The sequence below is a fragment of the Babylonia areolata genome, chromosome 1 (assembly GCF_041734735.1).
Source record: "Babylonia areolata isolate BAREFJ2019XMU chromosome 1, ASM4173473v1, whole genome shotgun sequence".
Classification (NCBI taxonomy): Eukaryota; Metazoa; Mollusca; class Gastropoda; order Neogastropoda; family Buccinidae; genus Babylonia; species Babylonia areolata.
The window spans coordinates 71800117-71816764 of record NC_134876.1 but is presented as its reverse complement, the minus strand read 5'-3'; the positions used below and the strand labels follow the sequence as shown (position 1 = coordinate 71816764).

General features: G+C 40.1%; 1 protein-coding gene across 1 annotated transcript in view; it reads right to left on the bottom strand.

Annotated features, from left to right (window-relative positions):
* Window positions 1-16648, bottom strand: part of LOC143286966 (uncharacterized) — a 48530-nt gene that overhangs the window by 20391 nt on the left and 11491 nt on the right. The window contains exons 4-10 of the mRNA XM_076594954.1: window positions 14558-14689; window positions 10258-12272; window positions 9554-9670; window positions 8165-8248; window positions 7172-7229; window positions 4150-5682; window positions 3029-3093 (exon numbers count right to left, since the gene is read on the bottom strand). Of these exons, the coding sequence (XP_076451069.1) occupies window positions 3029-3093; window positions 4150-5682; window positions 7172-7229; window positions 8165-8248; window positions 9554-9670; window positions 10258-12272; window positions 14558-14689 (4004 nt within the window). The remainder of the gene's footprint in view (window positions 1-3028; window positions 3094-4149; window positions 5683-7171; window positions 7230-8164; window positions 8249-9553; window positions 9671-10257; window positions 12273-14557; window positions 14690-16648) is intronic.

The following is a 16648-nucleotide window of genomic DNA, read 5'->3' as shown; positions in this document are numbered from 1 at the left end:
ACATGAATGTGTGCATGTGTGTGTGAGAGAGAAAAAGTGTCTGTATGCATGCATATTCTTTTCTATGCAACTCTGTATGTGTGTGTGTGTGTGTGTGTGTCTGTGATGGTGTGTATGCGAGATGTGTGTTATGTTAACATGGTGTGTGTGTGTGTGTGTGTGCGCGCGCGCGTGCGCATGCATGTATTTTCACTTCAACTGTGTGAGAGTGAGCACTCACGTGTGTGTGTGTGTGTGTGTGTGTGTGTGCGCGCGCATGTGTGAGAGGGAGGGAGGGAGGGAGAGGGAGAGGGAGAGAGAGAGCGAGCATACAAGTGTGTTTTCTATTTTGAATGAGTAGATGCGTTATTTGTATGCTGAGTGTCCCATTCCTTTAACTCATGACTATGCAAACACACACACAAAAATACAGTCATGTGAGGATGAATTTAAGACTGAAGACAACAGCAATGGTACCGACATCTAAAAGAAGAGTCCTAGTTAGTTCAGCAGACTCTGCCACTGGACTACACCCGTTGTCAGAACACAGTCCATGCCGAAGAAGAAGACTACATGCACGTTTGAACAAAATACTATTTTGATGTAATGTGGCTGAATCTTTTGTTACTCCAGCAATTGATCCCAGATCTTAACAGCTTATACTATCTGCAGTCATGAAGAGTATTGCCCCATCACTGGCTGATGTAATTTCAGCACCAAAAAAGGCATTGTCAAATGCTGCAAAAGTTTCTGTTGCCTTATGTGAACAGTGATTCAATTGGCTTTTGCTGAATGAACAGTACCACCCTGTTGCATAGGGATGGAGTATGGGTGTAACTGTGCATGTGCATGTGAGTGCGAGTGCGTCTGAGTGTGTGTAGTTGTTTGTTTTTCATAATGGCATTAACACATGCTAATGAGAAACTGCTTTCTGTCGTAACAGGCATTTTGACAACTGTGGGCATGGCTTCAACTGACCATTCAGAAACCTGCGACTTCAAATTAGGCACTCTGACAAGTCACTCTTCTTAGAGCCTCTTCAGTACAGGGTTTTCAAATAAAATATAGACTGACGCTTTCAGAAAACACTTATGTTTCAGATCCATGTGTGCAATGTGGAGAAAAGTATGGTGGTAAGTGGCATTTTCAAACCGGTTCTCTAAAGCTTAGTTTGCTGCATTTTGAACCAAACAAGATTCTAAACTGCTTGGGAATACACACTGATCAGTGAGTATGATCAACAGAAACCGAACACACACACACACACACACATATATATATATATATATATATATATATATATATATATATATATACACCCCTTTTATTTTAATGGATTCACATGAATCTCAGGATCAACCCCTGGGGCTCTCAGATTTACTGATTTCTGTAAATTTTACAGAAAAATCTCACTTCTATTGCCTAAAGAGCAAATGTTTACAGCAGTTCATGGCTTCTGCACAGAAAATAACATGCACAAAGGGTCACCCCGAAGTACCCATTGCCGAAGGGGCTTGACAGGGAAGGAGATCAAGCATGCTGAATGAACAGTGCATGCATTTGTGTGTGAATGCGCATGAGTGCGTCCAAGGAGGGATCACCTTCTACCAGGGTCAACATTTTGACAATTGCAAGACTGACTGCAACTGACCGTTTGGAAACATGTGACTCTGAAATGAGTGCTGTGACAAGTCGCTCTTATCTTCTCTCTGGTCTTTGATTTGTTGATCTGGCGAAAATTCCAATTCACAATCCCATTTGTGCAAACTCCTCTTCCATGCCACCTTGAAATGGAAGCCTACCAAAGTCATTTGTGGTTACTGCCCTTTGATAAAAGCCTGACACCACAGATGCAGCTCTTACGAAAGCTTAATTTTAGCAATCTCTTAGATAGACTTTCACGTAAGAAGTGTAACTGTGGAATGATGCCTTCAAAAGTATAATTTATTATGCCCAAAGCTTAATTCATTACGCCCAAAGAGTACAGCTGACAGGTCTGATATAAAGTATGAACTCAAGGCCTGACCAATGCATTGGGTAATGTTGCTGGTCAGGAATCTGCCAAGCAAATATGGTTTTGTGTGTATGGATATATATCTAACACGGTGAGGCCTCTTTGAGAAACAACTACATCTAATCAGGAGTTCTTTCCCTGGTCAGATAATGTCAACTGTATTGTTGCAAATGTGACTAAAGCAATAAAACTATCAAACGGCGAGTTTATACCTTTGTGACATGATTTACTCCAGCTTGGTACATATTTAGACTATATCTACACCAGCTCAGTAGCTATATCAATCCTGTACCCCTCATTTTCAACTTGATGGCAGATTGATTGCTATGCAAGAGATGTTTCTTTTGCAAATACAGTCTGCCAGACCTTCATTTTAAATACTGGTAAGGTTGTTTCAATAAAACCAGGCCAAAGTTCTAGCATTTGCTATGAGAAATTCTGTCATGTATTTCCATCGTATTGTCAAGAAAGCTTTTCCACTGTTTGAGAACAGAACTAATTCTATACAATACAACATCTGTACAAACATCAATGCACACATTCAATATTTCCATCTATTTCTTCACTGATGATACAAAGCAGTTTTGGTGTTAAATACACTGGTTCTTAAGTTCTGGGCCAGTGCTCTCTGGGTGGACAAGTTTTACAAATTACAGGGTACTTACCAGGTAAGCCCAACCTCTCCATTAATCGTATCTAGTGCAATTAAATATTGTCACCTATTTGGCACTGATGATTCCTGTTTCCTACAACTTTGTATCACATCACCGTCAACCAAAATATCCTTTCAGGCCAACCTCATTTACTAAATCAATGTGTACATATGTGTACAAGTGTACATATTCTCCAATGAACAGTACAGAAATGACTTCAGACCATCTTTCATAAAACTATTAATGAGTTGTGCCACTCAAATACCATGAAGAAACTTGATGAAATTTCTAAACATGGGAAAAAACTTCACTTTTAAACCAACCAGAATACAAGCAGCAAAATCTTTGAAAGCTTTTCAAGAGAAAACACAAAACTTCTTACCGGGGAGACAGTGTTCTTAAGCATCCACAAAGGTGTCTGACGGCTGTCCCAGCCAGAACCACTCACTGCAAAATAAAAGTGGAGGTCAGTTTTATCAGCCACTCCACCTCAACTGTAACCACAGGTATAGCAACAACTATTACACTGAGCAAACAACTATCACATTTTGTAGTTTATCTCTAATGAATATGGTAACTTACACCTGACACAACAAACTCAATATAATGACAACATTATTGATCATGTGCAGTAAGTGCTCACAATCATGAACAGCAACACTTCAGTCATACCACTGTTCAATTTGAGATGGTTTATGTTCACCATCGCATCGAATTGAAACCGAATTGCATACTACACAAAATTTCAACTGAATGTGATTGCAGTTCACCCTTAGGCCATGAAAAGAGTAGTGTCCGAATTGGGGATAAATTTATGGTGTGAAAAAAGATAAACTGGAAGTGAACTGATCGTTTTTGAAAGCAGAATGCAAAGCAAAATGGTGGACGGGACTGAAAAGTGAGGCAAGCAGACTGGATTCTAATTGAACAAGTTAATGAAATGTGGCTTTACATTCGACTGAAGGCTGTAAAATAAAATTACAAAAAAATATTTCAAAAAGTGAAGAAAAAAAGAAGAGAAATAAGCAGCAGATAACAGAGCAGGGTCAACATGCAGATGAACAGTTGGATTCTGATCCAGTTTTCTGAAGATGACAACACTACATGGAAAACGACATCCGCTGTTAGCAGAGACAAAAAAAATAATGAGGACATTCACTTACAACAGATGTGGCTTGTCGGATGTGTGCGTCATGTCAAGTTCAAAATAACCTTTTTCTTTAAATTTAGTGGGTACGCTTTATGCACTGCAGCACCTTGTAGGTTGAAAATTATGCTAGTTCTTGTATAAACTAAAAGTTTCTCCGGATGCAAAACCTAAACCACCAAACTGCATTCAGCATTCACTTAACAAATTTAAAGAAAAAAAAATGATCAAAAATCAATATAAGAAATGACCTGTCAAATCAAGAACAGAAATGCATGCAGTTACATGCCACATGCAAACTCACATACAAGTTACACCCGCATGCACACGTCATACGCACACATGCCCGTTCTTACCTTGAGTGAATGCAGACCCCGAAGACCTGCCTGCCCATGAGTGTTGGCGACTGAAGTCCATATTTCCCTGCCAGGGGCTGTTGTTGCTAGTCTGCTGGGCCTGGAGACTGGCTGTGCCTAGGGTCACAGCATTCGCCATCGATGCCTCTGCAGCGCTTGATTTGTTGCCTGTCAGGTTGTTCAGGTAGTCATCCTTCACAACATTCACGCTAAGGGAGCGAGAGACACTGCCTGGAGTGATGTGTGGATCATCTTCTACGCTCTTGCTGTTCAGCCCCTGCCATGGCTGGCCAGGAACAAATTCTGGAATCACGTCAGTGCCTGTGCCCAGGTTGGAGGACAGACCAGAGGTGGACATGCCATCATCATTCTTTCCATCAAAGGAATGGCCGATTCCAGATGTGGTTGGCCAGTTACTGGCACCAGACGTTGCACTGGAGGACCAAGTGGTGTCGCCACTGATGTTGAGACTGGGAAGATCTCCAAATGGCCCCATGGTGGGAGTGGAATGTGGAAGCTGTAGACCTTGTGGTTTGGTGCCTGGAGCCTTGTTCAAATCCATCTGGCCATCATGTTCTACAGAAGCTTGTTTCCACTGGTTTAGGCGAGACATGCTGACCATGTTTGTGCCTCCACAAGAAACGCTGGCATCACCAGGTAGAGACATCAGGGCACTGTTCCCACCATCACTATGCATAGAGGTGGAAATGGAAGGAGGCATGCCCATTGGAGGCTGCTGCTGCATCATGGACTGCATCTGCTGAACACTGGGTGTGGGAACAGAAGGGGGCTGTTGTTTTATCAGCAAGGACTGTTGGGCAGCCTGCAGCTGTTTCTGTAGAGCCTGGATCTGTGACTTGTACTGGCTGATCATGTTGGACACCTGGTCCAACTGAGTGCGAGGGATGTTCAGAGTGACTTTGTTCTGCTGCAGGAATTGTTGGCGCTGCAGCAGGTTCTGCAAGGCATTCTGGAGCTGCAGCAGCTGTTGGAGCATGACTAGAATGTTGTGTGGAAGTTGCTGGTTCAGCAGCTGTGGGGAGATCAAGCCAGACTGAACAGCCAATCGCAGCTGCTGCAGGATCTGTTGCTGAGCTGCCTGCTGCTGCACCATGCTCTGGGTGTTGTTCACAGGCATCGCCCCTCCTCTCACCTGGTTGGGACTCATATTGTTGAAGACTGGGTTTGTGCCACCCTGCTGCTGCTGCTGCTGCAGCACTTTCAATTTGTGTTGCATGTTGTTCATATTACCCACGCTGCTCGGAGGCATTGGCGGTCCAGCTTTGCTGCGATCATACATATTCAAGCCAGAGGACATGAAGGACTGGTTGGGCACTTGAGCATTGCTAAATGGAGTATTTTGCATTGGAAAATTAGGCACATGTGGATTGCTGTCTGCACGATTTTCGGACATGTCATCACATATGATACCCGAGTTGTCAGACATTAGGCCCTGGTGGTTGACTTTTTCACCAGAGTGAAACACATCGTTCATCATTTCTCTCTTTCCATGGAGTCCTGAAGTTAGTTCTCCTGAAATAAAGTGGTAATGACAAAATAATGAAACAAAAAGAAATATGCTGTCTATGGACAGCTCATGATTTATTCTTTAATTTTTTTCAAAATAAACTGTTGATTACAATGACTCTAAATCATTAAATGCTGCAGGTTTTAAACCAAGTAATTTAAGTTAAACTGTGATCAGAACAAACAACCTGATGGTTCAAACATGGAAAAGGAAAATGGAGTAGCTCTGTACATCCCCCAACCCTTCACCTCCCTCTATGGAATAATGTGAGCTAACACTCAAATCCATTTCCACAAACTATGTGAATGCATTGTTCAGATTTTAACTCCTGTCTGCTGAACATTTTATGTCATTCCTGTGTGCCGAGCAAAAACAGGGTATCCACCTAAATGCAAAAAAAAATGTGCACTACTTCCTCAAATATCTCCTTAAAATTTTGCATGATTGCTCATACACTGTACTTAAAGTAGATGATAATTGTTATCAGATTATAACTGTATGACTATTGTTTTAAATCCGAGTCCAAAATAATTTCCATGAAATCAAGTAGCTACAAATTCTCTGCATCACAAGATTCCAGAATTTCCAGTCAAATGATTTTGTTGGGTGCCTGTGGCCCAGTATTACACCACAGCTTGATGAAAAAGAAACTGGCCAGCTAGCTGTGTATTGGCACCAGGCGAACAGATACTGCCCCTCCCTTTTCCTCCTCTACTGGTGACGAGCTTAACTAACCAACCCTCTCCTTATCCCTCTTCCCTTTCCAGCTGCACATGTAAAATGAAAGCGTTTTTGCTACCAACTGGTTCATGTTCACATCAACTTACACCTGGCCTGCTACAGATACAGACTGGACAGTCTAGCAAAATTTACATCACTGTTACGTCCACAAAGTGGGAAGTGACTTATAATCCAAATCTGCACCTGAATCATCACCCTCACCATTACACAGGCTTTCCTCCCCACTGTCCATATCTTTTATTATTTCCAGAGCCAGATCTAAGGCTGTAAACCTTCGAAAAATGAGCCAAGATCAATCTTAGCTAGACACCACCAGTTTGACCAACCATGTCTGCAAGTGACTTTAAGTTTCCTACTGCTTAAAGAGAAATACAGAGTCTTCAAACATTCCAGGAGACAGGGAGAAACAAAGTGGGCTGTTTCCCTGTATTTATCAACCATGAGTTGCTGATGAAAATTTGAAGATGACATGTTGGCTTTTAACAGTGCAAGAAAAGGTATGCAAGTCTCAATTCCCAAGGCAGGCAAGGGATTAATTTACATGTCAAAAATTATTTCCATACTTCAATATATCAATTCATTCAAATTCAAGCAAATTTTGTTCTGTGCTTATTGATTAAAACCATATGTCAAACTTCAAATCCACCCTAACATTAAAAAAAATAAAAATAAAAATAAACAAACACATAACTGTTTCTCTTTATATATTATCTATATATATATAAACCACTGGCAAATTAACTGTATACACACCCAGAGCACTGTCGAGGTTCATGTTGTTGCTGATCAAGGCATTTTGGGCTTCCTCTTTCTGCATTGAACAAAAGTGAAATGCCTATCAGATATGATTTTTTCTTACTTGCATTTCAACCATTTTAGATACAGCTGCTTTATTTATGAACTAAATCCATATCGAAAAAGTCAACAAGCATATACTTTGTCCAAGAAATGTCAACAAAGTGTAATACATTTTTTGTCATCAAATGTTTAACATTAAGCCCAGCACCAGAGCACTGCTCTGTTGTCAAAATTCTCATTAGAATGGTCTTCACATTCCTATAAATACACAAACCCCAAAGAAAGGGAACTAATTTCTACAATATTTCCAGAGGAGTCCACATGTAATTTGGAGGAAAAACAAAAGTATATTTTTTGCATTTTTTCCACATCAGTATGGCAAGGAAGCCTACCGTGGCTGTGAACTACCAAGGGAGGATTGGGTTAAACTCATTTAAAGCACTTCAATCATTTTCCTAGTTTCATAACAGGATAAGCTTTCTAACAAAAACAAAAAAAACCAAAAAAAATTATAAGAAGATTTAACTACTCCTGCACCATCCCCACTCCTCACCCCTAAAACAAAAAGAACTAAATCTATATATTTTAGTCAAACAAATCAAAAGATTGTAATTTACAAGCCACTAAAACCAAACATGATTTACGTAACTAAAACAAAATATCTCAAATCATAAGTGATAAAAAAAAAATAACAGTAAAAAAAAAAAGAAAAAAAGAGAGAAGAAAAAGGGGCGGGGGTTAGGGGGGTGAACCTTCTAGGTTTTGAATTTGCCTTCTTTTCAGATAAACATTCATGAAAGAACATACCTTCATTCATGTCAAGCTCCCAAGCAAAAGTAAAAAAAAAAAAAAAAAAAAAAGCAGTCAAAATCCAAAGATACCAGTTGTATGTGCACTGAAGTATAAAAGTATCACAATGGACTGAGTGAATCATTTATGTAAACTAACCTTGAATCCCATGTCCATAAGCTGCTGAATGAGCTTGATTCTCATCTGTGGCTGGCCACCAGAACCGGAGTACCGCTGCTGTCCCTAAAACACAGATCAGGTACGTGTGTGTGTGTGTGTGTGTAATCTTGACAGGCTAGCCGAATGGTTGAAGTATTGGACTTTCAATCTAAGGGTCCTGGGTTCGAATCTCTTTAACCTGGTGGGTAAAGGGTGGAGATTTTTCTGATCTCCCAGGTCAACATACATGCAGACCTGCTTGTGCTGCCTGAACCCCCTTTGTGTGTATGCACAAGCAGAAGATGAAACCAGAGATCAGGTTGGGTTCAATAGACAATAGGTCATATGACCGGAAGAACATAAAATCAATAGGTCATTTTGAAAATCAATAGGTCAAATATCACCCGTCCCGGGCTAATGGTTAATGCAAAAGTGGGAACGCCAATTCTTCTCGCCGAAGCTCGCGAAAGGCAGCGATAAAGATTCGTTTTGGATTTCGTTTCGTCACGGATCCGTATTTTAATAAACCAGTTTATAGTCATTTCCTGTAGGAGCAGACGACAAAGCGATCGCGATCGTTAGAGAGAGAGAGAGATGGTTACTTTGGTTGACCGACTGGTCATAAAAACAATAAGTCATGTGACCTGGCAACTTGAAAAACAATAGGTCATTTCAAATTTAAATGCGTCAATGACCGATGACCGATGTCGAACCTGATCCCTGTGAAACATGCACGATAAAGATCCTGCAATCCATGTCAGCATCCAGTGGGTTGTGGAAACAAGAACATACCCAGCATGCATACCCCCCGATAATGGAGTATAGATGCTTACAGGGGGTGGGGTGGGGGGGGGTAAAAACAAGTCATACACGTACCCACTTCTGTACATACAAGTGAACGTGGGCGTTGCAGCACACGAACGAAGAATCCCAAGAAAATGTCACTAAATAAAAAAATCCCAAAACACTTATGAATCATGTCAGTTCTGACAAACATGCAAAGCCCAGCCGCCACGCCACGCATTGAAAATAAGAGCTTCACGGGCTGAACCAAACAGTGACTTATAAATACTAATAAATCAAGAAAAAAAAAGGTTTACAATCACAATGTCCAAGTACAAAACAATCTCTATGACAGCTTCAGAAACTTATATTTCCAAATACAAAAACTGTTATAACTTGCACTGCGACTGTACCACAATGACCTTTTGCCAAAAGAAACAAGTCCTATTAATTCCCTAATAAATTTGGTCAGCTCTATTACTCTGCCAGGTCCGGTCTTGGTCCTTTATGTTTATATCGCACCAGATGAAATATTGTAGCTTAATTCACACATAACTATCGGTCATTACACTATGTGTCTTGTCAACTAATTTAAGTCAAACTTACCAATCGGCACTGCCAGTTATTCTGATCACCTCCGTTAACCCAAGGGGATGTCTTGGGACGTGCCCCATGCCCTGGATTCCACACTGCACTGGGGTCTTCCCAGTTTCCTGTTCTCCCCTGCAATGAACAAATCCATTTTACTGCACAGAAAGAATTTCACCTTCAATCATCTAACAACCAACACAGTGTAACACTGTGCCACTAGTGTTTGTGTAAGCATACATACATCAAAATGTTCTAAAAACATGACTAAACTCTCAAAAAAGTTGGGTTTTTTTTTTATATAATAATTGGCATTTTTCGTATTTACACAAAAATAATAATAATAATAAAAAATATATATATATACATATAAAGGCTGTATCCATATCAAGGCTAAAAATGCTGTAAAATTCATAATTTTCATTATTACAACAAATACAGGAGTGTTTCAAGTGTTTAACATGCTAATCCTGTCTTCACACCATAGGAAACTAGTATGTATGTGTAAGCTACAAATACGATGGAGCTGTGTGAGCTTCGTATTTCATGCTGGCAAACTCCAATTTCTATGGGGTTTTTGTTGTTGCTTTTAAATAGCACTGGTTTCACTCTGAAATAAAGGGCTTATGTGCAAGTTTGAGTGAATCTTTGCACACGTGAGAGAGACAAAGACAGGCAGAAACAGAGCTCTAGTGTGCAAACAAACATATAAAGCGCTATACCTGATCCCGAGCAGCATCTTCCCAGATGCTGGTTCCATCATCTGCTTTCTGGCCACTACCCATGGGTTCACCCCAACCACTGCTGCCACTGGGACGTCCCATTCCACCTTTATTCCACTGCTCATCTACTCTGGGGTGTGGAGGCATGGCTCCTGGGTTCCAGCTCTGAGATTTGGGGGTGGGGTCATTCCAGTAGAGTGAAGGGTCACTGCCATTCCCTGAGCTTGCATTACTCGCCATATTCATGTTGTTCATCGCCCCAAACATCATGCCCATGTTGTTTGTTGCTCCCATGTTTCCAGCCATTCCAGCAGTATTTCCCATACTCATGTTGCCACCATTGCCAGCCATGGGCATATTCATGTTGCCCCCCATGCCCATATTGCCACCTCCCATTCTCATGGCGTTGCTTCCCATGCCCATATTACTATTTCCCATACCCATGATGCCACTTCCCATTGGCATATTTCCACTTCCCATACCCATGTTACTGTTTCCCATCGACATGCTGTTATTGTTCATTCCACTGCCACCCCCACCCATATTGGCCATGCTGGCAGGGCCTATCCCACTGCTGGAGACAATGCGTCGTGAATTAGCAGACTGCTGGGCGGGGTCTTCCCAGGTTCCGACATCTGTGTCTTGCCCATTCCATGCCATGTTGCTGTGATCTGGTGGGGGTTCATTCCAAGACCCTGTCTCTGTAGCACCTCCCCACAGTTTGCTGGACTGCTGCTGTTGCTGTTGCTGCTGCTGCTGCTGTTGCTGCTGCTGCTGCTGCTGCTGACTCTCTCCACCCCAGGTGCCAATGGTCTTATCAGACATAGGGTTATTCATTCTGCCTCCTCCCCAGTTTCCAGAATCCATGTTGGGTTTTGGTGGCATGTTCCAGGAATTGGGAGTCTTGTCAGCAAAGACACTGCCTCCGCCAGCTGCTCCACCACACCAGCCTGATCCAGGTGTCACTCGTGATGGTTCCCATATGTCCGTGCCATTATCATTCCACATCTTGGATGGGGCCATTTCGCTTGGTTCTACAGAGGTCTTCCGACTACTTTTAGGTGTAATAGACTCTGTGTCCCAAGGTGTATCCTGGCGGATAGGGCGTTGTCCCCATCCTTCATTGCTGTTAATGGCACGACGGATTTCCTCCTCTTTGGCAGACAATGCTCCATCTTTGAAGCCACCAATAATAGGCTTTTTCTCTTTCTGGGTGGCCCGAGCAAAAGACAGGTCAGCAGGATTACCAACAGCAGCTGGGGGTTTAGCGCCAGTACTATTCCAAGCAGTTTTCATTTTCCATCCTACATCTGGTGGGGGTGCAGTCTTGTCAATGGTTAGATTGGCTAATCCTGCAGCGAGATCCATTTTGTTGCCAGACTCGGTTGGTCCACTTGTCTTCATGCCAATTCCTTCTTTGTTGGAACCATTGCTGCCAATGGAGGAAGATGAGGTGCTGTTACCATTTGCATCTGACACCTGAGAAAAATCACGCATCCCAAATGGTTTGTTCTGCCAGGTCATGGCACTAGTTCCCAGAGATCCCAACCCTGGATTGCTGGAAGGGCCACTCAGCAGAGCAGCAGTGTTGCCTGTTAAGTTATTGGACTGGGATTGGGCAAGACTTCCTGGTAGTGAGGCACCATTCTGATTTGAGGGAGATATACCCCAAGTACCACTTGCTGATGCTGATCCATTGCTGCTGGGGCCCTCTGCCATAGAACTGGCCCCAATTTGCGTGTTATGTCCTTGGTTGTCTGCAGTCACGGAGGACCCCCATGCAGAGCTGTTACCAGAGGACGTAGCACTCAACCCACTCCAAAGACCTGATTCCAGTCCAACAGCAGAAGAGCTGGGTCCCCACGAAACAGATGCCATCTTGCTGGAGTTTTGAGTTTTGTCCTGGTTACTGGAGTTGGCAGCCCCTGAATTTGCAATCACACTTCCAGATTTGGAAGCACCACCCAGCTCAGTTGCTGCCTCTGTTTTTTCCAAAGCTGGCTGCACCACATTACCTGCAAGTTTCAGTGATCAAATTAAAATGTGCATGGCTCCTCACTGCTAAACATAATATTACTGTTCATAAATCAGAATTTATATGTATTCTCAAATGAACTGTCTATTAGTGTTATCTCTCTCAAAATGATCTTGAATGATGACTAACAACTAAAACACAGAGCCAAACAAAAACTCTGCTTGCCTGCTCAGTTCACAAACCATGAAATGTGGGAAAAGAACAAACTATGTTAACAGTAAGTCTAATGTCGAGCATCTCATAGAACCCATATCTGGTCATATTCCTTTTCACAACGATAAACAAAAGAACTGGAAATGGTATCTGTAGTAGCCATAAAGCATTAGTGAGTGCACATATTCCCAGAGATCAGCTATGTTCATTGTGTTCTGATTCAGTCTGAAGAATTTCAATTTCTGGTGTTAACCCATTCAGTGCCTATAGGACATCAACTGACATCCTACACAAAATGTTGCCACAGAGATTGATGTAACTGATTCAGGGGTAAACTGTTGTTGCTGACTTTAGCATTACTCATCTATCAACTTATGCTCTATCTACTTTATCCTATTTTACTAATTATTATTAATGTCTATCTTATTACAATGGTATATGGTGTGAATTAGTTGTTGCATATCTGTCTACAAGATTTTTTTTTTTTTTTAATGTTTATATATACATATATATATATATATTTTAATGTTGCCCATAACAGTATAAATTGTCCACTGATGTCCTGCATCTATTCTAAGTTTTACTTCATTAAGTTTGGTACAATAAATATCAACAGATTCTGAATCATTTAATGTATTTTGACTATAAACACACTAATTAAATGAGCATACATCAAGCAGAGGACCTCTTCATTCTCAATGTTTCGCTAACTGGACTTCTTCAAGCATGCTTGAAAGGTGGGTAACACAAATTATATTATATGCAATAACGATGAGAGATGCATCTATCTTGTCTGATGATTGGTTTGAACTCGAAGGTAATGACAATGACAGTGATTAAACTGAAAAAAATGTCTGACACTTTGTTCAGTCCTCTATCCAATCATATATCAATTTTGAGCCGGTGACATTTACTGACAGTAAGCATGCAGTACATTTGAGTAATTTGAGAAAAGGGGGAGGAGAGAGAGTGGAGCAGTGTAAGGCGAGACATGAAGACCAGCCACAGGACATTACTATTATCATTATTGTTGCTCATAGTCCAGCTGACCGCACAGGGCCAAATCAGGACCACCCAACTACACAAATGTCTTACCGTGATAACACAAAACTGTCAGATATATAAAATTATAAAAAATCATTTAAATAAACCTACAAAACACAGTTATTGACACATTATCTTAATCATTTAGTTCCTTAGGGCAAATGAGATTAGGCCATGCTGAGGACGTCAGCCGTTCCGCTTGATTTATCATCTCCAGATGACACCAATAAATCATAAAAAAAGGGAAAAAAAAAACAATACTCCAAAGCCAAAAAAAAAAACCCTATTTTTTCTAAAAGGCCATATACGCAAATAACACTGCAGAATGGATGCTAGCGTCTATCCCAGTGTTTACAGTCTCACTACCTTTTCGCCACAACAAAACAACTCACAGTACATCACAGGCTGTGGAAAATAGAAAAAAATGTCAAGGTTTGCCCGAAAAAAGAAACCGGAATGGACTGGTAAGACAGAAAAAGGAGACAACAGAAAGGAGACAACAGTGATGGAAGAAAAAAGGCAGATATAAAGAGCAACAGAAAAGAGGAAATTCTAGCAAAGAATTTCCAGAAGGAGGTGGGGATGCTATTATAATTTAAGACCCCCAGCATCCAACATGGGGGGCCAGAGGGTAAGGGAAAGGGGTAGATCAACAGTGACAATTTCATTAAATCATATAACAATTTCATTCAATCTTAGAAAACAGGCTTAAGGGGACAAAAAGAGAAAAATAAAACTTAAGTTGATAGCTAGAGACAACTTAATAGCTGGAGACAATTTCTGCAAAACCATCTTCAAGAAAACAAAGCCACCAAAGATGCACACGGACTGTCTTTCCTTTTTTTCTTTATGGTTAATTTTGAACATTTTTGTGTGTTAACTGATAAAGAAAAAAGGGAAGAAATCAGTACCCTTCCTTTTTTTTTTTTCCAAACACATTTAATATCTTTGTTAAATACAAAACCAGATTTCCCCCCTAAAAAGCAAAAACAGAACAACACAATCTCAACCTTTATTTCTTTTTTTTCTTTCTGTGAAGTTTTTAATCCTGGAGGTAGCATTTCTTACTTGTAACAGTATGGTCTGAAGAGGGTGTATGATGTTCCTGACTCCAGTCAATGTCACTATCTGAGCTCTTTTTCTGTCCCCAGCCAGCTGTCCCTATAGCCCACTGATTCAGACCCGTTGGGTGCCGATCAACTGAAACATAAAACAGGAAATGAATCAGAAAACCTTAAATCTCGTCAGGAAAAAATTGTTAGGTTATTTGTACTGCAAACTGCTCCAAACTGTGCATTCCAGCCTATCACTTGTTCAAACATGCACACCGAATCATATTATCATCAATGTTTCATTAATGCAAAATAACCCAACAATTTTTTTTTTTTTAACAAAAACAAAGATACTTTCAGTTATAAACTGAGTTTGAAATGTATCTCACTATCTGTATCAAATGGTACTGGACAGGCTGAAATCTGCATCAATGCCAAGCACAGAATTCAGACATTCCCAAAGACAGAAAAGGTCTATCCTGGAGACAAAAATTGAAACCACTGACCGGAGTTGCTCATTCAAAAACAAAATTTGGACTGGCTCATATTTCACTGCAAACACAGCAAACTTAACATGCACAGTACTAACATCAGCTCTATCTCATATTTTTAAAAGGAGCAGTTTCATGAAGTAAAAATGTCAGGATACATGGCTCACACAAGCCCTATGCATACACACCATACAAGTTACAACGTAATTCATGTAGGCTAAACTATACATGCAGAGCTGAATGATTTAAGATGACATGGAAAATGCATCACTCAGAATTGAAGTTAATTCTCACAAAATAATTCTACTTTGTCACAGTGACTTTGTATTGCATCACCCTAATATGAAATATCACCAGAAATGAACTTTTCTCTGAACTTGGTTTGGTTCCAGATGAATAGGAAAAACACATCACTCTGAAATCTGAAATCCAATTCACAATGTAATTTTACATGTAGTTGTATACTATGTGTGGCCATCACTTGAAATAATACAACTGATCTACTGCCATCAGAACTGTGCCTTTCTCAACCTAGATTTATATTAATGTCCTTAAACATTTTAAATCAATCTCAAGTATCCATTTTCTCTTAAATAGTTTCTTGGAAGACTGTCATTCTGGGGAAGGTAAACTGGTCATATATATACAAAACACAAAAAGAAAAAGTACCATGTGTCTGGAATAAAACATGTATAAATAAATAGAACAAACCTCCTATTTTCATTTGAAAAAAACACTTAACCTATTCCAGGACCCCAAACAGAAGCAAATGAAATGCATCTAAAACAAGTGTCATTAAATACAAGACATTTGCTTGTGAAGACTGACCCATCTTTCAAACAAACCAAAAAGCAAAAGACTGCAACTACTGAAATACAAAAGATTAGTTGCGTGCCAAGTAGTGCAAATGTATATCAGAGCTTCTGTTGTTTTAAGACATTATGCAATCAAATTTTTTTTCTTCCATTTAAAAAAAAAAGAAGAAAAGAATAACATTCTCAGTTTTCTGATACTGATATATATAAACTTGTAACTATTCTCTTTGCTGCTCTTTTTCTTCTTCATTTTTTTTAAATTCTTTTTTATTTTTTTATTTTTAAAAATATTTTTTTATATCAATACAGATTCAGACATTCTGATTTTGTACTCATTCTTGTCAACATTGTTACACTACAGCTCATGTTGATCTGAACAATCGTAAAATCAAAGTTCCAAAATCTGGATTTTGCACACATTTCGAATTCTGGTAAAGCGTATTTGTCTAGAGTAACCATGGTCATGTTCCATTTTGGACTTATCTAATCAGATATCATTAGCTGTTCCACCTCCCAGAATGTAAAACCATAGACTGATGGCATGGCCCAGCAAAAACTCAATTCCAGATTTACTGAAACTGGGAGATAATTCTTAATACAAGATTAAATGACAATAGATGGAGAAAATTATGACACCATTCATCAGTAAATATAGAAATGTAGCAAAATACATGATTAATAATGAATATCACCACAGGTTTCACTGTTTTCGCCTCGCTTTAGGTTTTAACGAATTATGTAGCTGTCCAACATTCACGAAAAAGTATCATTCTATAAAGATTAAATTGAAACAGATCAAAA